This window comes from Crotalus tigris, unplaced genomic scaffold (genome assembly GCF_016545835.1).
Source record: "Crotalus tigris isolate CLP2741 ecotype Arizona unplaced genomic scaffold, ASM1654583v1 scf7180000017947.1575755, whole genome shotgun sequence".
In the NCBI taxonomy this organism is placed as follows: Eukaryota; Metazoa; Chordata; class Lepidosauria; order Squamata; family Viperidae; genus Crotalus; species Crotalus tigris.
The window spans coordinates 1168287-1190953 of record NW_024096739.1 but is presented as its reverse complement, the minus strand read 5'-3'; the positions used below and the strand labels follow the sequence as shown (position 1 = coordinate 1190953).

At 36.1% G+C, this 22667-nt stretch overlaps 1 protein-coding gene across 4 annotated transcripts in view; it reads right to left on the bottom strand.

Moving 5' to 3' along the window:
* Window positions 1-22667, bottom strand: part of PTPN1 (protein tyrosine phosphatase non-receptor type 1) — a 128610-nt gene that overhangs the window by 16478 nt on the left and 89465 nt on the right. For 2 of the 4 annotated variants that reach the window (XM_039345261.1, XM_039345263.1), the window contains exons 2-4: window positions 11194-11284; window positions 4168-4268; window positions 719-817 (exon numbers count right to left, since the gene is read on the bottom strand). In XM_039345261.1, the coding sequence (XP_039201195.1) occupies window positions 719-817; window positions 4168-4268; window positions 11194-11284 (291 nt within the window). Of the gene's footprint in view, window positions 1-718; window positions 818-3783; window positions 3891-4167; window positions 4269-11193; window positions 11285-22667 lie in introns of those variants that run through there. The other 2 variants (XM_039345265.1, XM_039345264.1) reach the window with 2 other exon arrangements.

Below are 22667 nucleotides of genomic sequence, written 5' to 3'. Positions count from 1 at the left end.
TCAACTGCATGTCAGATATTGGCTTCTATACTAAAATGTAGAAGGTGAACATTCTTGGCTCAAAATCTCCTTCCCCAAGAGGTTCTATGCACAACTGCTATAAACATTAAAATAAAGCTCCTGAAAGAGGATGAACTATGTCAAATAATTCTTTGTAAGATGTTTAGGATCTTTATTTTCATTATATAATGAAGGGAAACTGTAAAAGAACTAGTTCAGTTTGTAGCATCCTATTTACATTAGTCAGAGTTCTGTAGGGCCTCAATACAGACTAGAAAAGCAGAAATGATATCTCAATATGAAAATTAGTTAGATCAAACACTTCTTTGCTGGCAAAAAACAATGTTTAGGTACATTTATATGAACTAAAATAAACACATGCAAATAGTGATTCTGGGGAAGGGTTAAAAAATAGTATTTGCTGAAAATTTGGTGCTGGTGATTTAAGAAACCTTTTTTTTTTAATGCTGCACTGAATTTCCAGGCTCCTTTGCTTAAAAAAAAAGGCTATTAGACACAACTGAATTTACACGGCAAACTTAAGTTCTGATCTTGAAAGCGCTTAAGCAACACTTTTTATTTTAGAAAAACGCTTTGTGGGACGTTTTTTTAAATTTTTCCTAGATTAAAAACATTAGACTATTTTTACTAGATTTTTAAAATGTACATGAATTACGTACCCATGATCCCAAAGGAGTTAAAAATTATATATACTTACTGATCCCTTTTCCATCACTCTGTTAAGCATGACAACACCACAGCTTTTCTGTTCCCAAATCATCTCCCAAAAGTGACCACAAGTATTTGGAAGCGGACCCTGAAAAGGATACTGAACTTTCAAGAAAAGGCAGTATTCATATGGCACAAATTTCTGAGTACTATAATCAAATAATACTTATTTAGTTATTCTAAATGCAACACAGTGTGGCTTCCATTTCTAGGTATATAAAATCTGGCATCCAGATTGGGGTAATTTAGAATTAATAACAAACAAAGAAGCAATTGCCAGTTAAGTTAGCTTTGTTTGCTAGTTGCCAGATTGCAATATTTAACCATGCATCAAAGCTTTTTGTACAAATAGGCAAGAATACTTAAGACTATCTTCCAGAAGGAAAAACAGAATAATAGAATAACAAGAGTTGGAAGGGACATTGGAGATCTTCTAGTCCAACTCCCTGCTCAAGCAGGAGAGTCTATATCATTCCAGATAAATAGTTGTCCAATCTCTTCTTAAAAACCTCCAGAGTTGGAGCACCCACAATTTCTGAAGGCAAGAAAGATGGGAAAGAAAAGTTCTTAAGGCAAAAATGTCACTCAGCAGGATAACCTATATTCTGTAGTTAGTGTAACTTCTGATTTGTTGAAATGAAGAATCATTAAAACTCATAGGAAGTTCAGTAATTTTTAATAGTTCTTGGCCTGACAAAGAAAATCAGTGAGAGTTTACTCTTTCTGTTAGATGTTTATTCCACCATTTTTAAGGTTACCCTCTCCTAAGTCAAAGGCTCTTGTTTTTCCATCAAATTAAGCCAGGCTGCACTGAGATACTGAAGTATAAGTATACCAAATTTATCAGAATTTAAACAGTAACCAAAAACCAACCAAAGATAAATCTTGTTCCTGGCATATTCTGGGGCCCTTACACTGAAAGTGCATGACAGATTACAGAGAATGGCTGTAATTAATCTGATTAATTTACAAAAGACAGAATATCAAATATATGTTGTCTTTTGTAACAATTAATATATATAATCTATGCTAGCCTATGCCTGTAATAAAGGTTTGATGTGATATATATGTGTGTGCATGTGTGTGTGTGTGTGTGTGTGTGTGTGTGTGTGTGTGTGTGTGATCCAGTATTAAAAAGAAATGGAACTTAAAAGAATTTGGAATTGCCAGATTTTTCCATGATCAGAAAGAAAAAAAAATATTTTAATTAGTTGAGGAGGAATTTATCACTGTGAATTTCTCTCACTGGTCATAATATAATATACCTGTGGTGGTATACACGTGCCACAGGTGGCACACAGAGCCCTCTCTGTGGGCACGCATGCCATTGCCCCAATCCTAGGTCTTCAGCTGGGTATTTTAAAATCTTTTTGCTTTATGCCTCCGCTGCTGTGTAAAAAAAAAAAAAGTTCAATCAATCAATTTCAACTTCTTGCAGGGAAAAAAAAATCTCGCAAAGTTGGAATTGATTTGATTGAACTTTTTAGTCCCACCTAGTCTGCCGTTACCACAGTCACACTTACCAAATGGGCTACACCCACCCAATGGGCCACGCCCACCTGGCATCTGATGATACGTAAGTGGGTTTGGGGTTGCAGTTTGGGCACTCGGTCTCTAAAAGGTTCGCCATCACTGCAATATACTATACACTGATTTGCTTTTCTCTCACTTATGGTCCTATCTATCATCTTCCCTCTTAACAGAAATCAGGAAAAAGCAACTTAATACCATTGAGAATTTTGGGACTAAAACGCAAATTGATGCAGCTATATGGGATGAGGGAAATTGTAGACCCAAACAATGCTCATCCAAATTCTACTAAGGCTCTTGCCATTCAGTTGGAAGGACCTGGATTATTATGGGTGACATAATTTACAAAGGATCTGCAGCTAAATGCTAGTTTTGTGAGATAGCATTTTGGTACTGATTGTTGAACTTTAAAACCTTGCCTACAGAGCTACTTTTATAAAGATTCTGTACTGAAATTTTCATGCTCCTAGATTTAATAAAAGATGAAACTAAAGAACAGCTTCCTCAATTCATGCCCAGTGGCTTCTTAGTATTTCGTGATATCTGCTATATAATACAAATTTCTTAAAAAAAAAAAAAAACCACAGAAGATAAACCTTATGTTAATCATCTTTAACAGTTCAGATCCAATAAATTAAAGGAAAAGTATTGAAGCAGAGCCAAATGAACAGAGGAACAATTTAGAGTACCTAAGGGGGCAAGATTTTATCAAAGGAAGCAGCTTTGGAAAGAAAAAATGGTGTGATCAACAACCAACAGGAAGGGTGTGGCACACCACTTCCTACAGTGTGCTATTTTAGGAGTAGATGGCTTGATTCTCTCTTAATAACAATAGGCCCTATGCTAGATTAACATTCCTGAGATTAGTGTCCTCCAGATGTTTTGGATCTAAAGGCCCTTAATCCCTGGACAACACTGTCCAAGAAGCATCCATATCTTCCCTAGGTATTGCCCATCCTTCCAAACAACATGTAATTCTGAGAGCTAATCAGGAAATGATCAGCACTTTAAGGCCAATTCTTTTAGTGAGAACTGCACACTTCCATGCTAGTTAATTTATAAAGCATGGAAATATGTAACCACATTTTGGGTGCTCGGCAACCGATCCATATTTACAGGCATTTGCAGTGTTCCATCATCGTGACTGTGATTTACAATGTTTTTGCTAAAAACTGGCATTTATTTTCAATTTTCAGCAAACGTGCCCCACTGTGAACAATGGATTTGCTTAACAACCATGTCATTAATGATTGCCACAAAAAATATCATAAAATTGGGAGAGTCACACGATTACAACTGCCATAACATGATAATGGGTAGGCTCCATTATGGCTAGATATCCTTAAAGCTTTAATCTAATCATTAGTATTCTCAAAGATCCTCAACTCTTCCTTAGTAGAGTGTTGTCCTATTTGACTTGAGGGACTTCGCTGTCAATCATGAAATAATGATTGTCTATTCATGCAGTTTTCTTAGTAAAATACAGGGGTTTATCATTGCTTTCTCCACAGTATGAAATGATACCTTTGATGTTTTCACTAAAGTGATCATCTGCTTGCAGCATCACTATTTCCCAATATCAGTGCCTGCTTGATTTAGCTAGGAGGACCTTCACACCACAGGCGATCCTGCTGGGAATATATAGTTCTGTCATATACACTTGTCGTTCTTTGCTCATCTATCTCAGAAACACCCTCCCTCCTCACCACAATAAAGCAGCATTGTAGGAACTGGGGAGGTGGAAAGGGCAGAATAGCATCCTATACCTATAGCATATAACTGCAGGATGGGTGAAGGTAAAGCATTTCACTTGTTTTCCCACACAGTTACCAGCTATGAGCTCCAAGACCACAAAAACCGGAAAGAAGGACTACTATTTTCTTTCTACTATTCTTTTAAAGTTGTTACCTGTGTAAGGATATAACTTCTGTTTGCCTCCTCCATTTTTATCAAACTTGCATTGAGATAATCATTGTCACCTTGCTGCAGCTTAATTCGGCTGTGGTCAACTACAGAATGGATAAAAAAACACATTATTAAACACTTATATAATATTTATACTTTGCTAAACAACTCATTTGAGAATAAAGAAGTAAGCCTTTTTGTTTCCAAAAATATGAAACACAAAGCAAAACCTTTATTCTTAAGAAAAGTTCCTATACTATTATCAAGTATTCTTGGAAAAAGAAGACCACTTCATATTTAATAAGATGTGATACCATGAGCTAAATGTCATGTCCCATGTTATTTTTTTCATTCTACCTATAACCCTGATATGCTGCCTTCTATGAAAACTTCTGAAAGTGTTTTAAGAAACAAACGTATACTTATAAAACAGGAGTAACTTAAAACCAAGAATAAAAAAACACATACTAATGTACAAGTGAGAACAGAAGGGAAAAAAATCAATATTTACACAAGGAAACTCTTCAATAAACATTTAAATAATGAGACTTCCGGTGGATCTGCGCGCGCGATGGCGGCTACTTTGTAGCCGTCCTCCTGGGAAAGTGTTAGAACCGCTATGAACAGCAGACATCAGCTGTTCTGCGGTTCAAAACCTCCTTCCCGGGCGAAGGGAGGGAGGGGAGTATCATCTGAATAGTGGTAGAGCCTCTGATGCACCCCCAAGGTTTTTTTTGGGGGGGGGGGGGTGAAAAGAGTGCTCCCACGGAGTTCAGATTGTCTCCGCTTCCCAGCTGTTTTTGTCTCTAGGGACAAAACAAGCCGCTGCACCCACCTCCGCGATTAAAGTGATCTGGTGAGGTTTTTTAAAAAGCGGACAGAGCTGAATAGAGGATTTTGTTTTTTCCGATTTTATTTGGATTTTAAATTTAAAGATTTACTTTTATTCCCTCTTTTTGTTTTCTCCTTTTGTTGAAAGGGAAAGTAAAATGGCGATCGGCAGGTTTTTTGGTTTTTTTTTTAAATGACTGGAACGGAATGGAACGGACTTGATTATTTATAATGATTTTTTGATGTTGGGTTTGGATTTCGGGAGGGTTATTTTCTCTTTCTGTTTAACTTTCTTTATTTTTTGAAGGATTTTTTTTGTACTTTAAAAAAAAAAACGGAATGGATTTTTTCTATTTAATTATTCTTTTTCCTTTTCCTTTTCCTTCTTTTTCCTAACTTTTTTCTTCTTATTACAATGATCTCCTTTTGAAGGAGTTTTTGATTTTTTGGAGTTAATCTCCCTCTTTTTTGTTTAATTCTTTTTTCCCTCCTTTTTTTGGGTATTTTTTAAGAAGGAGTAAAGATTTTCTAAGATGGCTCCAAAGCGTCCAGTAATTCCCACAGCTCCTAAGGTGGTTTCTTCTTTGGCGATATCATCAGTGCAACAATCTAAATCAATAGCATCACCCTCTCCTTTGGCACAGTTATTAACGGTAAAGGATTTGCAAGACATAATGGGAAATGCTATATCTCAAATCAGGGGAGAAGTGAAAGAGATTTTAGTGGAAAATAATAGGATTCTGAGGCAAGATATAGTTTTGGCTTTAAAAGGATTTGCCTCTGTTCTTGAAAAGTTGAACTTTCGTGTAGAAGAGGTTGCAGATAAAGTGGAGCTGTTGGAGGGAAAATTTGAAGGCATGGAAAAAGAGATGGAAAATTCTCAAGATGAGATTCTTATGCTTCAATATAGAGAAATGGAATATGATTTAAGAATTAGAGGCTTGAGAGAGTATCTGCAAGGAGATCTGAGAGAGATGGTTGCAAATGACCTTGCTGTGGTTCTGGACAGAGAAAAAGAGGAAATATTTAGCGAAATTGAAAAAATATTTAGAGTTAATTCTGTGGTGGCAAAGCAAAGAAATCTGCCAAGAGATGTGGTAATTTATTTTGGGGAAAGATCCCTGCGTAATGAAATTATACAAGCTTTTTACAATAAGAGGTTTCAGATTGCTTCACAAGACGTTATAATTTTAAAGGAGATCCCATCTAAAATTTTAAGAAGAAGAAAGGAGCTTGCTTTTTTAGCAGATGAACTTAAAAAGAGGCAAATGTTGTTCAGATGGGATGTCCCGACTGGAATGGTGGTGAATTATGCGGGGACACGTTATAGACTTAATACTGTTTTCAAAGCAAAAGAGTTTTATACTTCGGTCCTGGGGGTATGTTCATCGCCACCTATTATGTTTAAAGCTTTGGAAAAGAAGAAGGCAGAATTGCAGTCTGAAGAGCCTATATTGATGAAAATTGGGAAATTTCAGACTGAGGGGCCTCAACAAGTTGAGATGAAGGAGCAGAGGATAACTCGTGTAACACATAAATGCAAAGAAAAGGAGCAACAGAAGAAGGGGGTTAAGGAAGCCTCACAAGTATTTGTTTCTGAGTCTGCGGGAGAAGCAAGATCTATAAACTTTTTGGAGCAATCTTCAAGGGCAGATTTCCAAGCACTTCTCTCGAGGTTTTTGGATAAGAGAGATCGATAAAGAATGTATAGATTGTTTTCAGGTTATTGACAGATTACAGTTCATTGTGGATGGAATTTGTTATTGGTAAAGAGGAGAGAAGATTATGGAGATCGAATGAAAATTTTAGATAAGAAGTTTAAGTTTAGTAATTTAAGGAGTATTCAAAAGAATATTTTGTTTTAATGGTATAACTAACGTTTATATGTTTATTTTTGTGTTTGATGATAAAGAAAGAGGGATAGATTAGATCTTATATAATATAAGTATGATATTATGGAGACTGAATGAAAATTTTAGATAGGTAGTGCATGTTTAGATATTTAAGGAGCATTTAAAGGAATATTCTGTTTTAAATATGTATAAGGGAATTTCAATGATATAAGTAATGTTTATATGTGTGTTTTTGAGGGTGTTTATAAAGACAGATGGATAAACTTTAAATAATATAAGTATGACATTAGAAATGTTTAGCTTTTTTTGAGTAATTTACACTTAAAGCTTATAAAATTTTAAGGGTGGTTTAATTTTCTTGTTAAATTTTTTTGGGGGTTTTCTTTTTTCCCCCCTTCTTTTAATTTTTTTTTTATTTTTTTTTCTTAGTTTCATATTGGTGTTAGAGTATTTTATAATTTGTCTAATGATTGTAATCATAATTTTTTCTGCTTTTTATATATTGGTCTTAAAGCATTTTATAATTTGTTTAATTATTGTAATTAACTGTTTATGGTTTACACGTGTTTAAAATTTTTTCTTTTAAGTTTTAACTAAGCCTGTATTCAGCTCTGGGAAGGTTGGGGGAGGGTTGGGGTGGGTTGGGAGGGTTTGGGGAGGGGAATCTTTTTTTTGTAAAATTTTAAAAATTTTCAATAAAATAAATAAATAAATAAACATTTAAATAATGTAACAAATGTTTGCTTCTTGAGAGGGTGGTGGAGATGGAACGTTCCGCATAGTGACATAATAAGAAGATATTTTGTAGGAGATGACCAGGCTGAGCTCGAGGGAAGGGTCAAGCACATCATCAGCCTTCAGTCCCTTCGCACTCACAAAAGATCTAAGTCCAGTCCACCTTGAATTCCACTGATTCCTATCTACTGCAATTTGCTTGGACAATTTGCTAAATTGTCATATAGTATATATTTTGCTGTTTTCTGAATCTGTTTCATTTTATGAAAATATTTCTTAAAATGTGGTGCCAGAAATGGTTATAATACCCAAAGTAGGATTAGACCAATGAAGGATAGAGTGGTTCAGATTCTTGTAGAGAGCTTTAGCATGCAATAAACCTGTAGTTATTTGAGCCACATTGCTTCCTGATTTATTGCGCCTGACATTTATGTGCAAATGCATGCAATATCGCACCCGAATAATCTCAATAATCATGTAGATTTAAAATGAGTATCTCAACTGGAAGTTTTATATGCTGCCTAGAAGTTAAATGGTAGCTAAACCAACAGTCAAGATAGCCATTAGAGTTACTTCAGCAAAGAACATATATAACATGTCCATTCAACATCAAAGGAGCTGCGTTTTGTCCTAATTACAGCTTTCCAAACAGGTACATGAATGGTCCCATGCAGAACGCTTTACAGTAAGCTAAATGTTGGATTATCAGCACATGGGTAATATTAGTCAAATTACTTTTAACCAGGGAAACCAGTTGAAGCCAACATGGATGCTCCTAGCAATATAAACCACCCTGGGCTCTAGAAATACTGTAGAAGAACCTCTACCTCTTTTTCGATTGAGTATAATCTTATTTAGAACAAACACAATACAGAGAGTCATAGAGATATGCTAATGTAAAATTTACCATCTTATATGCAGGATTTTATAATCTTTTCCGTAAACCATTGCTTTCATTCTCAGGAAAAACTGAAATCTCTATCATAAAAATCCTTAATTGCTTCACCTATACACACACACACACACACACACACACACACACACACACACACATATAGTAAACATTTCTTAGAACCCAACCCACCGATTATCAATATTCAAAACACTCTGACAGTAACTGCACTCTGTTTTAAAGATCTAAAGTTTGTTCCCTTTAGCCCACCCAGATATAAAAGAATCCCTACACTTTACAGGAAAACCAAACTGACTGGAAGCCATTTTATCTAAAACAAACAAAATCAATGGTGGTTACCATAAAAAGAATCTCTAGAACTGATCAGTAAGCAAAATTATGTGCAACATTATAGCATGTATTGAGTTTTCCTGGAAGGCTCTACAGATTTTTAGTCTATTAAATGATTGTAGAGGTTTTCTAACGTATGGAGAAGAACAGACTGGCAATCTGAATGTGTAGCACACATGACAATCAAAGTAAAGCCCCTGTGTAGATGACTGCAATACTTGTAGATGAGCAGATGCAAAAGAAAACCAGGGCCGTGATGTGAATTTAAGACAAATATTTGATTTTAAATCCCCTTTCACCATCTCCCACCCACACTCATTTCTTAGGATTTAATGAGAACATTTTTTGTAAACTATTTTCCTCCTTTGGAAATAACTGCCATATGTCATAGCCATTCTACATAACACTCTTCCAGATAGCTGACGCATCCCCCTATGAGCCTTTTCAAAGTTACAAATTTCTAGTTTCCTTGTTGATAGGTTTCAGTTTTTTAATTGCCTGATCAGTCTTATTGCTCTTTTCTGAGTCTGTTCCATTTTATCAAAATATTTCCTAAAGTGTGGTGTCTGAAATGGTTATAATACTCAAAGTGGGACTAGCCTCCAGAAATTAGCCTTCAGACTAATGAAGAATAGAGTAGAGCTATTGTTTCCCATTTTATGGGATCTACATTTCATTTAATGCAATCTAAAACTGATCATTTTATGACCATATCACAATGCCGAACTCACATTTAGTGCATAATTAACTATAATCCCAAAGTCTTTTTCTGATGTATTTGAAGATTTTTAATTGTTCAATTGCTTACAATCTCTTGGTCACCATATCACAAAAAAGATGTTGAGAGTTTGGAAAAAATTCAGAGAAGAGCCAAGGCCTGGAGACTAAAACATACAAAGAACGGCTGCAGGACTTGGGTTTGGCTAAAGAAAAGAAGAAATAGGGGAGACATGATAGCACTATCACCAAGAAGGGGGGTCACATTATTCACCAAAGCACCAGAGGGTAGGACAAGAAACAATGGTTGGAAACTGATCAAGACCTGGAATTAAGGAGAAACTTCCTGACAGTGAGGACAATTAACCAGTGGAACAGCTTGCCTCCAGAAATTGTGGGTGTTCCATCACTGGAGATTTTAAAGAAGAGGTAGACAATCACTTGTCTGAGATGGTATAGGTCCTCTTACTTGAGCAGGGGGATGGACTAGGAGACCTCCAAGGTCCCTTCCAGATTCTATTCTATTCTATTCTATTCTATTCTATTCTATTCTATTCTATTCTATTCTATTCTATTCTATTCTATTCTATTCTATTCTATTCTATTCTTTTGTTGTGCTCTTTGTATAGTGTTTCTGCTCTACCATGAGATAATTCAGAGCAGCAAGCCATAATCCAAGTGCGTAAACTCTTCTATATAGGATTATCTTATCTAATCTTCGCATATAAATGACTCTTTACAATTACACAATTCTCTCTTTCAGAAACCCTGTTTTGCAATTCCCAGAACCTCATCTGACTATAATTGCAAGAAATCGGCTGCCAAGTTTCCGAGATTTTTGGAATAAGAAATACAAGAGCTGTACCGTAAGTTCTAAAACAAGCTTAACATAACAAATACTAAAAAAAATCTTCTAGCTTAGAAAATCCTCAGAAAATTTTCACGAAGTGGTCCTACTTACTTGATACCTTGCTCACTGGGAACTTCAGTAACTCCCACATATTAAATAAAGCATCCACAACTAAACATGTTGCACATGTCTTACATACACAACTGAGCCCAAAATTTCTGTTCCTAAGTGAGACCTTTAAGTGAGTTTTTCCCCATTTTACAACCTTTTTTGTCACAGTTGTTAGGTGAACCACTGCAATGGTTAAGTTAGTTAGTAATGTGGTTGTAAATGGAGAATCTGGCTTCGCCATTGAATTTGCTTGTCAGAAGGTGGCAAAAGATGAACCATTACCCCAGGACATTGCAACCATCATAAATAGGAGTCGGACTAAATTTTGATCAAGTGACCATGGGGATGCTGCAATGGTGATAAGTGTGAATAATGGTCCTAAGTCAGTTTTTCAGTGCCGTTGTAACTTTAAACAGGCACTAAATGAACTGTTGTAAGTCGAGGATTACTTGTACTGTAATGCTAATTCATAGGTTGGCATTACATTTGAAAAACCCTGCTCTTTTGAGTTTTTAAAAATTATATTAGAAAAATATAATGCTATATCTAGAAGTTGAGTCATGGCAACTGGAATTCTACCTAGTTGTCAAGACACAAATTCCAGACAACTCTACCTGGACGACTTAGAATCTTCATTGACAAAAATGCTATAGTTTTTGTAAATAAATTGAGGTGGTCACAATACTTACAGGGGCTGACATCTCTGTACCTGTTGCGATTTTTGTTTTTCGGATGTTTGGCCACTTTACACGGAAAGTCACTCGCTTCATGTTTGATTTCCTAGAAGGAAATAAAAGAATACATTGGTATAGACGTGTGCATATTACTGATTTGAACTCTTGGTTCAGAAAAATCACTGAGACCTAGTGGCTTATCACCATACATGATTCTGTTTGCTTTTAACAGTTGCTGTGCAAAATTTCCAAATAATCAGTTTTTAAGATTAATAATGGCAAAAATTCAAGGCATGCATTACAGACTAGTGGTATATCATTACTGAAAATAAATTTGGAAATTAAGAATGTTAAGAGAAAGGTATCATGTTTCATTGGATTTAAAGTACAAAATACACTTTTATGGCTGAAAGAAAATGCATCAGAATGTGTATCAGGGCAGCACAAAGACAGAAATGCAAGTAGAGCAGTTGAACAAGGATATCTACAGGAATACATATGTTTCTTGATATCCTACATGCCACCTTTTTGTATATATGCATATTAACAGCTAAAGGCTACAAATGCCTGGTTAAGATAAGAGCACAAGTTTCCTTGAGTCATCAGCAAGCTAAACAGGAGCGAGCTGTAAATGTTTAAAGGATGAGGCATATTATACTTCACAGAAACAGTACAGTTGCTAAAGCCATCCGATTTGGCACTGATCATTCATTTCTTTGGCAACTCACATAAAATCCAACATTCATTGTAAGTAACATTCTAACAAAAGCTATGTGCGACATCAATCAAACTTGTATACTGTATGTCAGGAACTTAAAACAAAAAACAAAGCATGCATAAACTAACAATTAAAAATAAAGAGAAAGAAAGAAGTTACAGGATTTTCACATGTGGCATTTTTTCCCCACTAGAGTTAGAGTGAAGCCATTTTTTAAACTTATACTGTTAACTAAATGAATCCAATTTATACTGCTAAATAAATAAATGTGAGACGGCTTACACTAAAGCCATGCAAGTTCATATTCTTCCATAGCCCAAGGGAGAACTTACAGCCCTCCAAGATGCTGCTGGGCTACAACAATGTATGGTTTTCTCCATCCTCTTAAGAGTTAAATCATTTTTAGCATTCATTCTCTTTTTAATCTTTGAACTGTGCCTTTTAAATTTATGAGCCATGTTGAGTGCTTATTTGAGCAAAGACAGAATATAAATCAGATCCAGCTCCTACACCAAATGGACACTGCTGGCTATAGCTGAAGTTAGAGAGCTCAAGGTTTCCTTACTTCTATTGTAGTCTCCTTAAATATAAGATACAATATTTAGTGCCAGATCAAAATCCAGTTGCTTCTCCGTCTCCATATTCCAGTTAAATTACAGCGCTAGATCTAACCCTCTCAGATCTGAGTGCCTTGAAATTTTCTAACAGTGAACAGTTCATGTTTCTTGCAGGGATTAGGAAAATGCCACTACTGAAGGAAAAACAACAACAACAGCAGGCCTTGGTCCACAAGAAGTAACCAACAATTAGTGGTAACAGCTTCTCAAGAGGGCAGTTGCCAGGTTATTCTAAAGCTCCAATGCATGAAACTGATTTTCCAGACCAATTTCAATCAGTCTCAGGCCTGACTTTAACATAAGAACAGACTGCATCTTTTTTTCTTTGTTAGCTTTAAGCTATTTTTAGCCTTTTGAGACTAGCTTTTTTTTACACTGTACATATAGTCTATTTCTACCATTATTAGAATAATTCTGAATAGTTTGATTTCTTATGCTAAATCACCCTAGGAATGTTATTGTATGGTAGCCTATAGTACTCTTCTATATACTGTAAACAAATGAACAAATACTAAATATATGGTAACAAACAGGAACATAATATATCTTCAAAATAATATAGGGACATTGCCAAACCTAATCTACTTTTTAAATCCCCCAGCCATTGCAGGACAAGATTTTTCTAATTTCCTATCAACTTCTACAGCAAAGCACTTTTCCTTGGTATTGCTTGGGGAAGATAGTTTTTAACTGTTGTCCTTTTAGCTTTACAGAATGTTTCAAACACTCTGGATAAGGGCATTCTATTACATCCTTTATGAACATTAAAAGAACAAATGTGTTTGCTTTTTCAATTCACCATGTGTATTTGAAACATGGCATGAAACAAAGAAGATCTATTTCTGAGTGGCACAAAAATAAACAAGAGTTGCCTTATTGGTGAGATGGGCAGCATATAAATTTAATAAATAGTAAAATAACTATTCAAAGGTAGAGGTCACAGATGACCAATATTTGCACTTTTGTACAAGTTGTCATTTCCAAACTGTAAGTAGTAAGGAGTTCACAGATTTCACATGTGTGAGAACTGCATTTCAATACAGAGTATAAAGTCAATACATTATGGAGGGATTTCTGATGACCAAGCAGGATAATTCAAATATAATCGGTCATAGTTTTAATCGTATCTATAACACCCTGGCAGAGATTTATTCTCTATTCTCATTATACTAGCCTCAGTAGTCTAAGAAAAAAAAAAGTGCTGCATTTTCCAGATAGTGTCAGAAGCAGAAGTCTTGCTCTTCTTCTTTTCCTAAGTTATCTCCAGTGTTCAATACTTATGCCGTTTGAGGATGAGTAATAGGATATCAATAGTCTTATGCACTTGAATCATTTAAGAAAAATAGGTTTATTAGCAAGCACAGCATATGAGTGGGTAGGAAAGGCATCAGAGGGTTGACTGATCACTATTTCCCATCTCCTCTGCCTTTCTTGTACGACTAAATGGAACAGCTTCCCATTTCCCTCATGAGTAAGGAGTCTACTTATAGCATATATGAAGGGGTTTTAGATTGAGAATGAAGGGAGCAGAAATGAACATGGTAGCACCATCATCTTCTTACCAGGTCTTTCAGATGCATCATAATGGACTACTACGTTCTTAGGAGTCTAAAGATTCATGGCAACTGGACCAAACTTTGTTAATCTGAGATGCTTCGTTGATCATCCAAGCAACTTCATCAGTCAGAGCAAAATTAGTTAGGCAGAGAGTCAGAGATGGAATGTACAGCAACTTCAGGAGTTTCTTACCAAAATGCATTGCAATATGTCAATAAAGATTCAGTCATCCAGGCTAAAAGCATCTAAAGGTTGAATCATGGCAACTGCACCAAAAAGCTCTGAGTGTGCTTTTTTTTTTAAATGTTGGAATTTTTAAAAAAATGTTTTTTAAAGTGGCTAATTTTGTTAATCAATAAGAATGAAATTCAAGTCTCAGCTGTAGAATGAGTGGTTGAATCAGGAAGTAGTTCCTTATAGATATGAAGTCCAGAGTGCCCTGAATGTTCAGGTTAATTTCCTTGTATTAGAGAAAATTAGAGAAAAATATGATGACTTATGTCTTGAACCCCAATGTAGCAGTTTTTATCTTTCCCCAAACTTGCCGTACTCCAGAAGTATTGGGATTATATCTCCCAAAATTTTCAGTTACTACAATCATCGCATGTGAGGCGATAGAGATTAAGAAGATATGTGAACTAGGATGGGAAGAACCCCCTTCATCGTTTGCTAATTCTTTTGCCCTTCTTGCGCGCATGCAGGGTCCTGTGGCATGGCTTTCCATCATTTGCTCATGGATCTCTTTTTTGTAGTCGTTGGTGGAGTGTCTCATCCCACCCCTCGTTAGCGGGGGTCATGGTGCCAACATCCTCAACTATAAAAGCAACCATCCAGTGGTCCACAAGATCAGCTGTGTAAAAACATTATTCAAACGGATAGACTCACATTGCAGTAGAACCAAGACCAAAAATGAAGAAAGAAACCACTTCTTTCGAACCTGTAAGTACAATGATTACCCTACCGAATTTATCAGGAAGTATAGTAGACCACACAGATCCCGTGAAGACTTGCAAAAAGCCAATAGGATGACAACGCATATCCATCAGAGACTACTCTGATAGACGCCCAGAGCCACTCAATATACCCCCTCCCCTGAGCACACATGAGCACAACCCCATCAAGGAAGATCAGATGGATCCTGCAATAGAACCAAAAAAGAGGATAAGTATAAGCGAGTGAAAGCAACCGGCGTATGCTAGCAGAAAGAAAGTGATTGAGCCCTGGAAAAAGAAAATAGTAACCTCGGAAGATACCAACACAGCAAGAGACGCGTGCCCTTTAAAAACAAACCAAGTATCTTTCCTTATTTTATCCTAAATCCCCTATTTCCTTCCCCCCCTCCCCCTCCCTTACCATACCCATATTGTTCCTAATTTTACCTTATCTATATAAACTCAATAAAATATTGTTTAAAAAAAAAAGAACAAACCAAGTAGAGAAAATGGACGGACCGATGACTAGATCGAGACGCCAGGCGCAGAGCCGTCCGGCAATATAAAAAGGACTCCCAGCAATCTTGCATTATGCTCTGATGATGTTGGCAGTGTTGGCTGACGAAAGCTTAGCTTTAGCTTTTGTATTAAACAGTTTTTGTTTTAATACTATCCTGGTGCTCGGACTATTTTATTTCTACATGAGAGAGAGAGAGAGAGAGAGAGAGAGAGAGAGAGAGAGAGAGAGAGAGAGAGAGAGAGAGGGAGCGAGGGGGAGGGAGGGAGGGAGGGAGGGAGGGAGGGAGAGAGAGAGAGAGAGAGGGAATTTTATGGCAGATGGGGTTAACCAAAATATCAGGGAAATTGGGCAGCAAAGTTGTTATTCTTGCTGTGACTTTACTCACATTAACTTTTACTAACTTGAAAGCACAGTACTGCTTGTTAAAACTGTCAAGAAGTAAATAAGTGACTGTGATCTTAGTATTGCCAATGTACCTTTGTAACATGGCTTTCCTAGAAAACTCTTGATTTAGTGTTTAGTAATTTGATACCTGCTGCAATGAAGCAACACACCCAGCAAACCACAGACTACTGTCAGAGAGCCAGAGCACTGAAACAGACAGCCAATATGCAAACTAGGAGGAACCATTAAATCATGCTGTCCCTTGGAAGAAACTTTACAGAGAAACTCATTCCATGCTATCATTATACTCTGTTGATACTGGCCAGGCAAGTATTCATTCTTAGATCTACCATCTGTGGCCAAGTTAGAGATGATGGGTATACACATGGTTTGTTAGGTATTATAAAATAGCCGTCAGTTGGAAAATTGTTGGAAGACATTTAAAGATTTCCTGTTAATGCATAACTCTTGTTTTGGCTGCCTTTATAACAATGGAAGTAAAGCAATATAAAGGTAAATTTTTTATTAAACAAGTTGGTTTCATACTATGAGAATCTGGGAATTCAGGCAGAGCAAAATTGAACAGGAAGAAGACAGTATCTGAATATATGCTAAGACTGACCCTCACAGATGCAAAATAATAGGTAGTTAGCAAGTAGATGTGAACAATACTCTAGCAATGTTTAACATATATAGCTTACAGGTATAACAGAGTTGGAAGACTCTGTGGAGGTCTTCTAGTCCAACCCCTGCTCAAACAGGACACCCTGTTCTATTCCTGACAAATGGTTGTCCGATCTTCTTAAAAACCTCCAATGATGGAGCACCCACAATTTCTGGAGGCTAGCCATTTCACTGATTTATTGTTCTCACCATCAGGAAATTTCTCCTTAGTTCTAGGCTGGATCGTTCTTTGATAAGTTTCCATCTGTTAATAAATAGAGCTGCAAGTTGAAAAGGTGAAATATATGCTGTGAAGTTTGTAAATTGCTTCAAAGGCCACTGGTTAATGGCAAGCCAAGAATTTTTCTTACAGTGTGTAGGATCTCTACCTCAAAGAGTGTAAAGTAACTGATTGGGAGAACACATCTGCTGTTACCTATTTGGATGATAATCCAACTTCATAAAATATATTTTCATAAGTTTATAAATCAAGCACTTTAAGTCAACATGACTTAGTTACTACTACCATTATCATAATCTTTCCCTCTATACATGCTGAGACTATAACACTCAAAAGGTCATGCTGTGCATACTGGAGAAATTCATCTCCGAATGTATTCAGAAGACCGAGTTCAGGATGGTTGACCTATGTATACAGTCTGGAATTAATACTATCAATCATGAACAGTAGAAGTCTATTCCTTCTAATTTAATGTCACCAATGAAGAATTCATTAATAGACAAAAATGTATCATCAAATTAGATACAAAAATGATCTAAACTTAGGATTGTATTATATCCTGTGTTCCTAAAAGGTGCTGGGCAGTCCACTAACAGATTTTGTTCAAAGAAAGAAAAATCGGTCCCATGTGCAAAGAATATTTTTTTAAAGCTTCCTGTTAGGAAGCACTAAACTTAGTTTTGTCTGATAAGCATGTTACCTTTGAGCATTAAAGTACCCTCAGATTCACCGCCAAACTTCCTGTCACATGTAATGATTATTTTTTAAAAAAGATAATTTTAATTAAATAAACAAACAGGAAGCTGGAATAAATGAAAATGGTGTATGGTTGCTGAGAAGAGTATCTACCAACTAGAAAAAAAACCCAGAACTATCTAAGTAGTTTTTTTTTTTTAAGAGAATATTTTATACCTGGTCATGCTCATCGCAGCAGCCATTTTGTGACTGCCCTTGTGGCATGTTAACATGGCAAATATGCCTGCTGAGCAACAAAATTGTGGCCTATAGTTTAAAAAACTGTACTGTGTTTATTATCATATAAAAAGTGGTATTTGCAAAACTATATACATGATTGTTTGCATCAAAAAATATTCATCCATGATAATAAAAGAATAAATTGAATTACTGTTTACAGTTTTAATAACTAATTCAACTATTTGCTCAGTAATTCACTTCCTGATCAATTAATGAAACCCAGCAGAGAGATCAACAGGATTATCTATGATTTTGGTTACAATTCATTTCAAGACTGTTAACTTAGAACTTTGTTGAAAAAGATTATCTTCAAGCAAGTGCTTAAGTTCAGATAACCTTAAGCAAGCCTGCACAAGTTAGAAGAAACATTTTGGGGCAAATTATTTTAAAATGTTTTTTCTTCAAAAGTGACTTTAAAGTGATTTCTCTGGAAACAAAACTGAGGAAAGTAGCTGGGTAAATCTGTTGCATCTCTTGTGGCCAGATTTCACTTCCTTGCATACATAGGTTCCAGATGTACTCACAACAAAATTTTATGAATTTGAAGAAGTGGACTCTGACCCATAAAACATACTTGCAGGAAGTTTAATTTTAGAAAATAAGTAGTGCTGATTTCATTCTAAATCACCCTACGGGAAACATCTCTATGGGCTGAGGATTTTTCTGGCTAATATAAAATACACATTTTATGAAGGAATGAATCTTGACAAGATAGTTTGTTTACATTTATAAAAAATATTGTGACACATCATAGCAGCTAACATTATAGAATTTAGGCAGCGGGGGGGGGGGAGGAATTTCCCCAAGTTTGCACTTTTGTATTCTCATAATAGAGAATTAAATTGCACACTCAGCTGGATCAGGCCATCTAATCAAAGCTAAATCATAACTACGGTAGTGAATCACATTTTAGTGTAGTGTAATGTGTTGTGTTGAACCAGAATGTATGATTAATTTATAGTCCAGTACTGTATATTAAACAAATCTAGAAAATTGGATTGATAGTTCGATCAAAGTTGAATCATATTTAACACAAACCCTATCACTTTGTGAATATATATGTCCCAGAATAATGTTGCAGGATCTGAGTTGGTCACTGGGACCAAGGTTTATTCTTCCAAACTTTTCAGCCTTATGCTGGAGCCCATCCTCAGAGAACCTCTCTCTCTCCAGAATGTGTGCACTGGGCTGTTCTATGCATTGCATTTATATGGTGTCATTAGTCGTTGTTTCCTTATTCCACCACACCCTCAGCTCCTATAAGCTGGTGGTAAATCAGCACTCCAGTTGATTGACAAGGGATCCATTCCCAAAAGCTTGGAAGAATAAACGTTTGGTCCCGGTGACTGACTCAGATTGGATCTTCCAACCACTCTGTGTTAAACAGCATCTGATCAGATGATCCATGAACTCATAAGCAGCACATGGGAGATGACAATCTTCTTCTAGTGTTTCTCCTTAACAACTGGAATTTGGGACCTGCTGCCTTTGATTCTAATCGTTAACATGCATCAATGTCTATTGCAATGAATTTGCTTATTCATCTAAATTGGTGAATATCACCATAGCATAGTTAGTCAGCAAATTCTATAATGTAACAATAGGTTGTTACACTCTAATGCTTCCTTTTATTAGTCTTTAATCTGATTCAGTAAATGACCTTGGATTTTAACAATGTAAGATTGAACAAAAATATGTTTCCCGCTATACTTTCTACCTCATGCTGTTTTTTTTTCTCCATCTTTATTATATGGCATGGGCAATCCACAACCAAGGCATTCAGAAATAGCCTTAAAAATTACATCCTCTTCATATATGGTGTCAGTGTTCCCTACTTTCTATTCAAATCTAAATAGAGCCTCTTTAAATAAGCATCTTTGTCCTAGAAATTTCATGGCTATTTCAACCTGATGATTTCCAGACACAGCAACAACAATTCCTATAATTCTTAGCTTAAAAGATTTATCTCAAAACAGTTCACTTCATTCTGCTGTCCCTAGACCAGGGGTAGGCAACCTTGGCTCTTTTATGACTCGTGGACTTCAACTCCCAGAATTCCTGAGCCAGAGTTGAAGTCCAGAGTCATAAAAGAGCCAAGGTTGCTTACCCCTGCCCTAGACAGATTCTTCCTTAAAAAATATTTTTTAAAAATATTTTTTAAAAATGCTGAGTTTTTCAGATGACAGAACCATTAGGTGTGAGGCATGTCAAATTGAGATTAGCATATGTCTACAGAAGCAATAGCAGCTGAACTGCAACTGTCTATTAACAAAGGAGTCTGTGAAAATTGCCTTGCAATTGTAAGATGAGAAAGGGACAATTGTCTGTTCTAAGGGACTGTGTTCTTTCAGTAGTCAGAATAAGCTCTTCCCATGAAAAGGCTTTCTGCTTCATGCTGAGAACAGCTGAATACGTTTGGAGTTAATTTTCAATTGTGAAAAAATAGATCTAGCAACTTCCTATCTAGCAAAAGTAAGATCTTCAGGCAGAATTATGAGTATGAAACCAATTTATTTTTTTCCCAATTTAGATAGTCCATCATATTCGTCTTTCTTTCATCCATTCTTTCCTTAAGAAAATAATTAATTAGTTGTGTAAACAAAAAGTAACACACACACACACACACTACACATTTCTGTTGTTGTTCTATTTCAGTCAGATATCATTCATTTAGCATACAGAACAAAATCATCCTTGTGTCCCAATAAACACTACGGAAACTAAGGTTATTTTGATAGAGGATAACTCCTTTAAGCAAACAAAATTTAATATAAAAACAAAACAAGACAAATCAAAACTCTCAATTGCAGCAGTTTAGCATACCAGAATGATCTGTGAATATATACTGTATCACTGACCTTGTGGGCTTTTGCACAACACTCAGCAAGGCCAATGAGTTGGCTTCATAAAATACAAAGGCAAAGATATAGACACAAGCCAGCAACCACCAAATCTTATAGGAAACAAGATTCTTAAATAAACTCATTTCTTTGACTCCAAAAACAGCAGGGAAAGAAACAGCAGAGCAAATGATGGTGTTACACAACTATCCTCAGACTTAATGGCCTGTTTGCAAAATGATGTGGACAACAATATGAGACTAATTTTCTGCAATTTTTGCTTCTTCTTTGTTTTTCTTTTATGCATATCTAAATCTCCAGAAGTGCTAAAGTCTCTGAGGGAAGCAAAAAACAGCCACATTACATCTTCCTCTTTTTGAAGGCTACCACACTTGTCTAGAGTGCCAGCAAGCATAACGTGGAAGTGAAAAAAGCAATTGTGAGGTGAACATCATCGAGAAGAAGGTGTGGTAACTGAAAGAGAGGAACAGACCCAAAAATCCCCAAGGAATAGCTTAGGAGGTTAGCAGCACTAATGACCAAGTACCTCAGAGATGCTTGCAGCAGCCCCTGGAAAAGATCAGAACAACCAAGATGTAGCATCAAAAACCACAGGGATCATTTGATAGGGCAGAAGTACAACACATTCTGTTCTTCCTTTCTTTCTCCTTCAGTGTAGCCCAACACCTTGGCAAGCCTTGGAATTAGCAGAGACTATCTAGAAGTCTAAAGATTTAGAACAAACCCTGAAGAAGTCAAGTCAGCCCAAGAATGGAAGTTGCTCAGCCACTCCGCTCATTTGGCAACAGAATTCTAAGACAAGAAAAAGCACCTGCAAGAAATTAATGTGACTTTGTTGATGATTGGGAGAATAAACACATGGAGAATTTACAGCAGGCATCACAGAATATTAAAAAATAAGACTTATATAAGTAGAACTATAGGAAAAGAATAAGGTAATAAATAATTACAAACACAGACATGTAAGGAATAGGAATAAGACAAAATAGGGAGATATAAATAAGATGAAAATTACTCTGGATATAAATATAAAAAAATCCATATAGACAAGAGACTAAAGGCAGGAAATGTATTCAGCAAACTTTAACAAAGAAGAATGAGGACTTTTTAAAAATTTTCAATAAAAATATGTATTTGTCCCTGAAGCAATGAATCACATCCAGTTTGGAGGTTAAAAACTTTTCCTATGCACTTAAGATTATGGACCCATTTGACTTTTCAGTATTTCTGCATAAATAGGATTTAAAACATGAGTTTTTGGAAACGTTTAGTTGTAGTTATTGCTGTCAAAGGAGAGCACCCCAAGTTACTGAAGGCAAAGATTCACAAACTTTTTACACACAGCTGCGCAGCTCTATGTCATTTTTCTCAGTAAATAAATGAACAAGTGTAAAGTTTTTCGCTCATTAGTTTAATTGGGTTCTCTTCATCCAATTTCAGGTTAATATTTATGGAGAAATAGTAAAAATTCAAAAGGGTCCACAAAGTATTTAGCACCACTGTATGTCTTCCTCAAAAGAATCTACGGCAAAGTGGTTGCAAAGATGGAGTGGCATAACACAGGGATGGGTAACAAATCTCTTGCGTGAATATAAAGAAGAGCTAAGGCAGTTTCTAGAACAGGGTGTTAAACTCACAACGTCACATCACATGTTGCCATGTATCGTGACTTTTTTTCCATTGCTGAAACTGGGGTGAGCACGGTTTCGCCATAATGCATCCAGCCTGCGGGCTGACAGTTTGACATCCCTGTTCTAGGAGGATGGAGTTGAAAGGACAAGGGCATTACAATCACCATTGTTTTCTCTCCTAATATCAATATATGCATGCACATAAAGGTAAGGGTTTCCTGTCTAGTTGTGTCCAACTCTAGGGGTGTGTGTGTGTTGATCTCACTTTCTTGGCCGAGGAAGCCAGCATTGTCTGAAGACACTTCCGTGGTCATGGCCAGTATGACTATACTCCAAGGCACACAGAATGCTTCTACCTTCCCATCAAAATGGTACCTACATATCTACTTG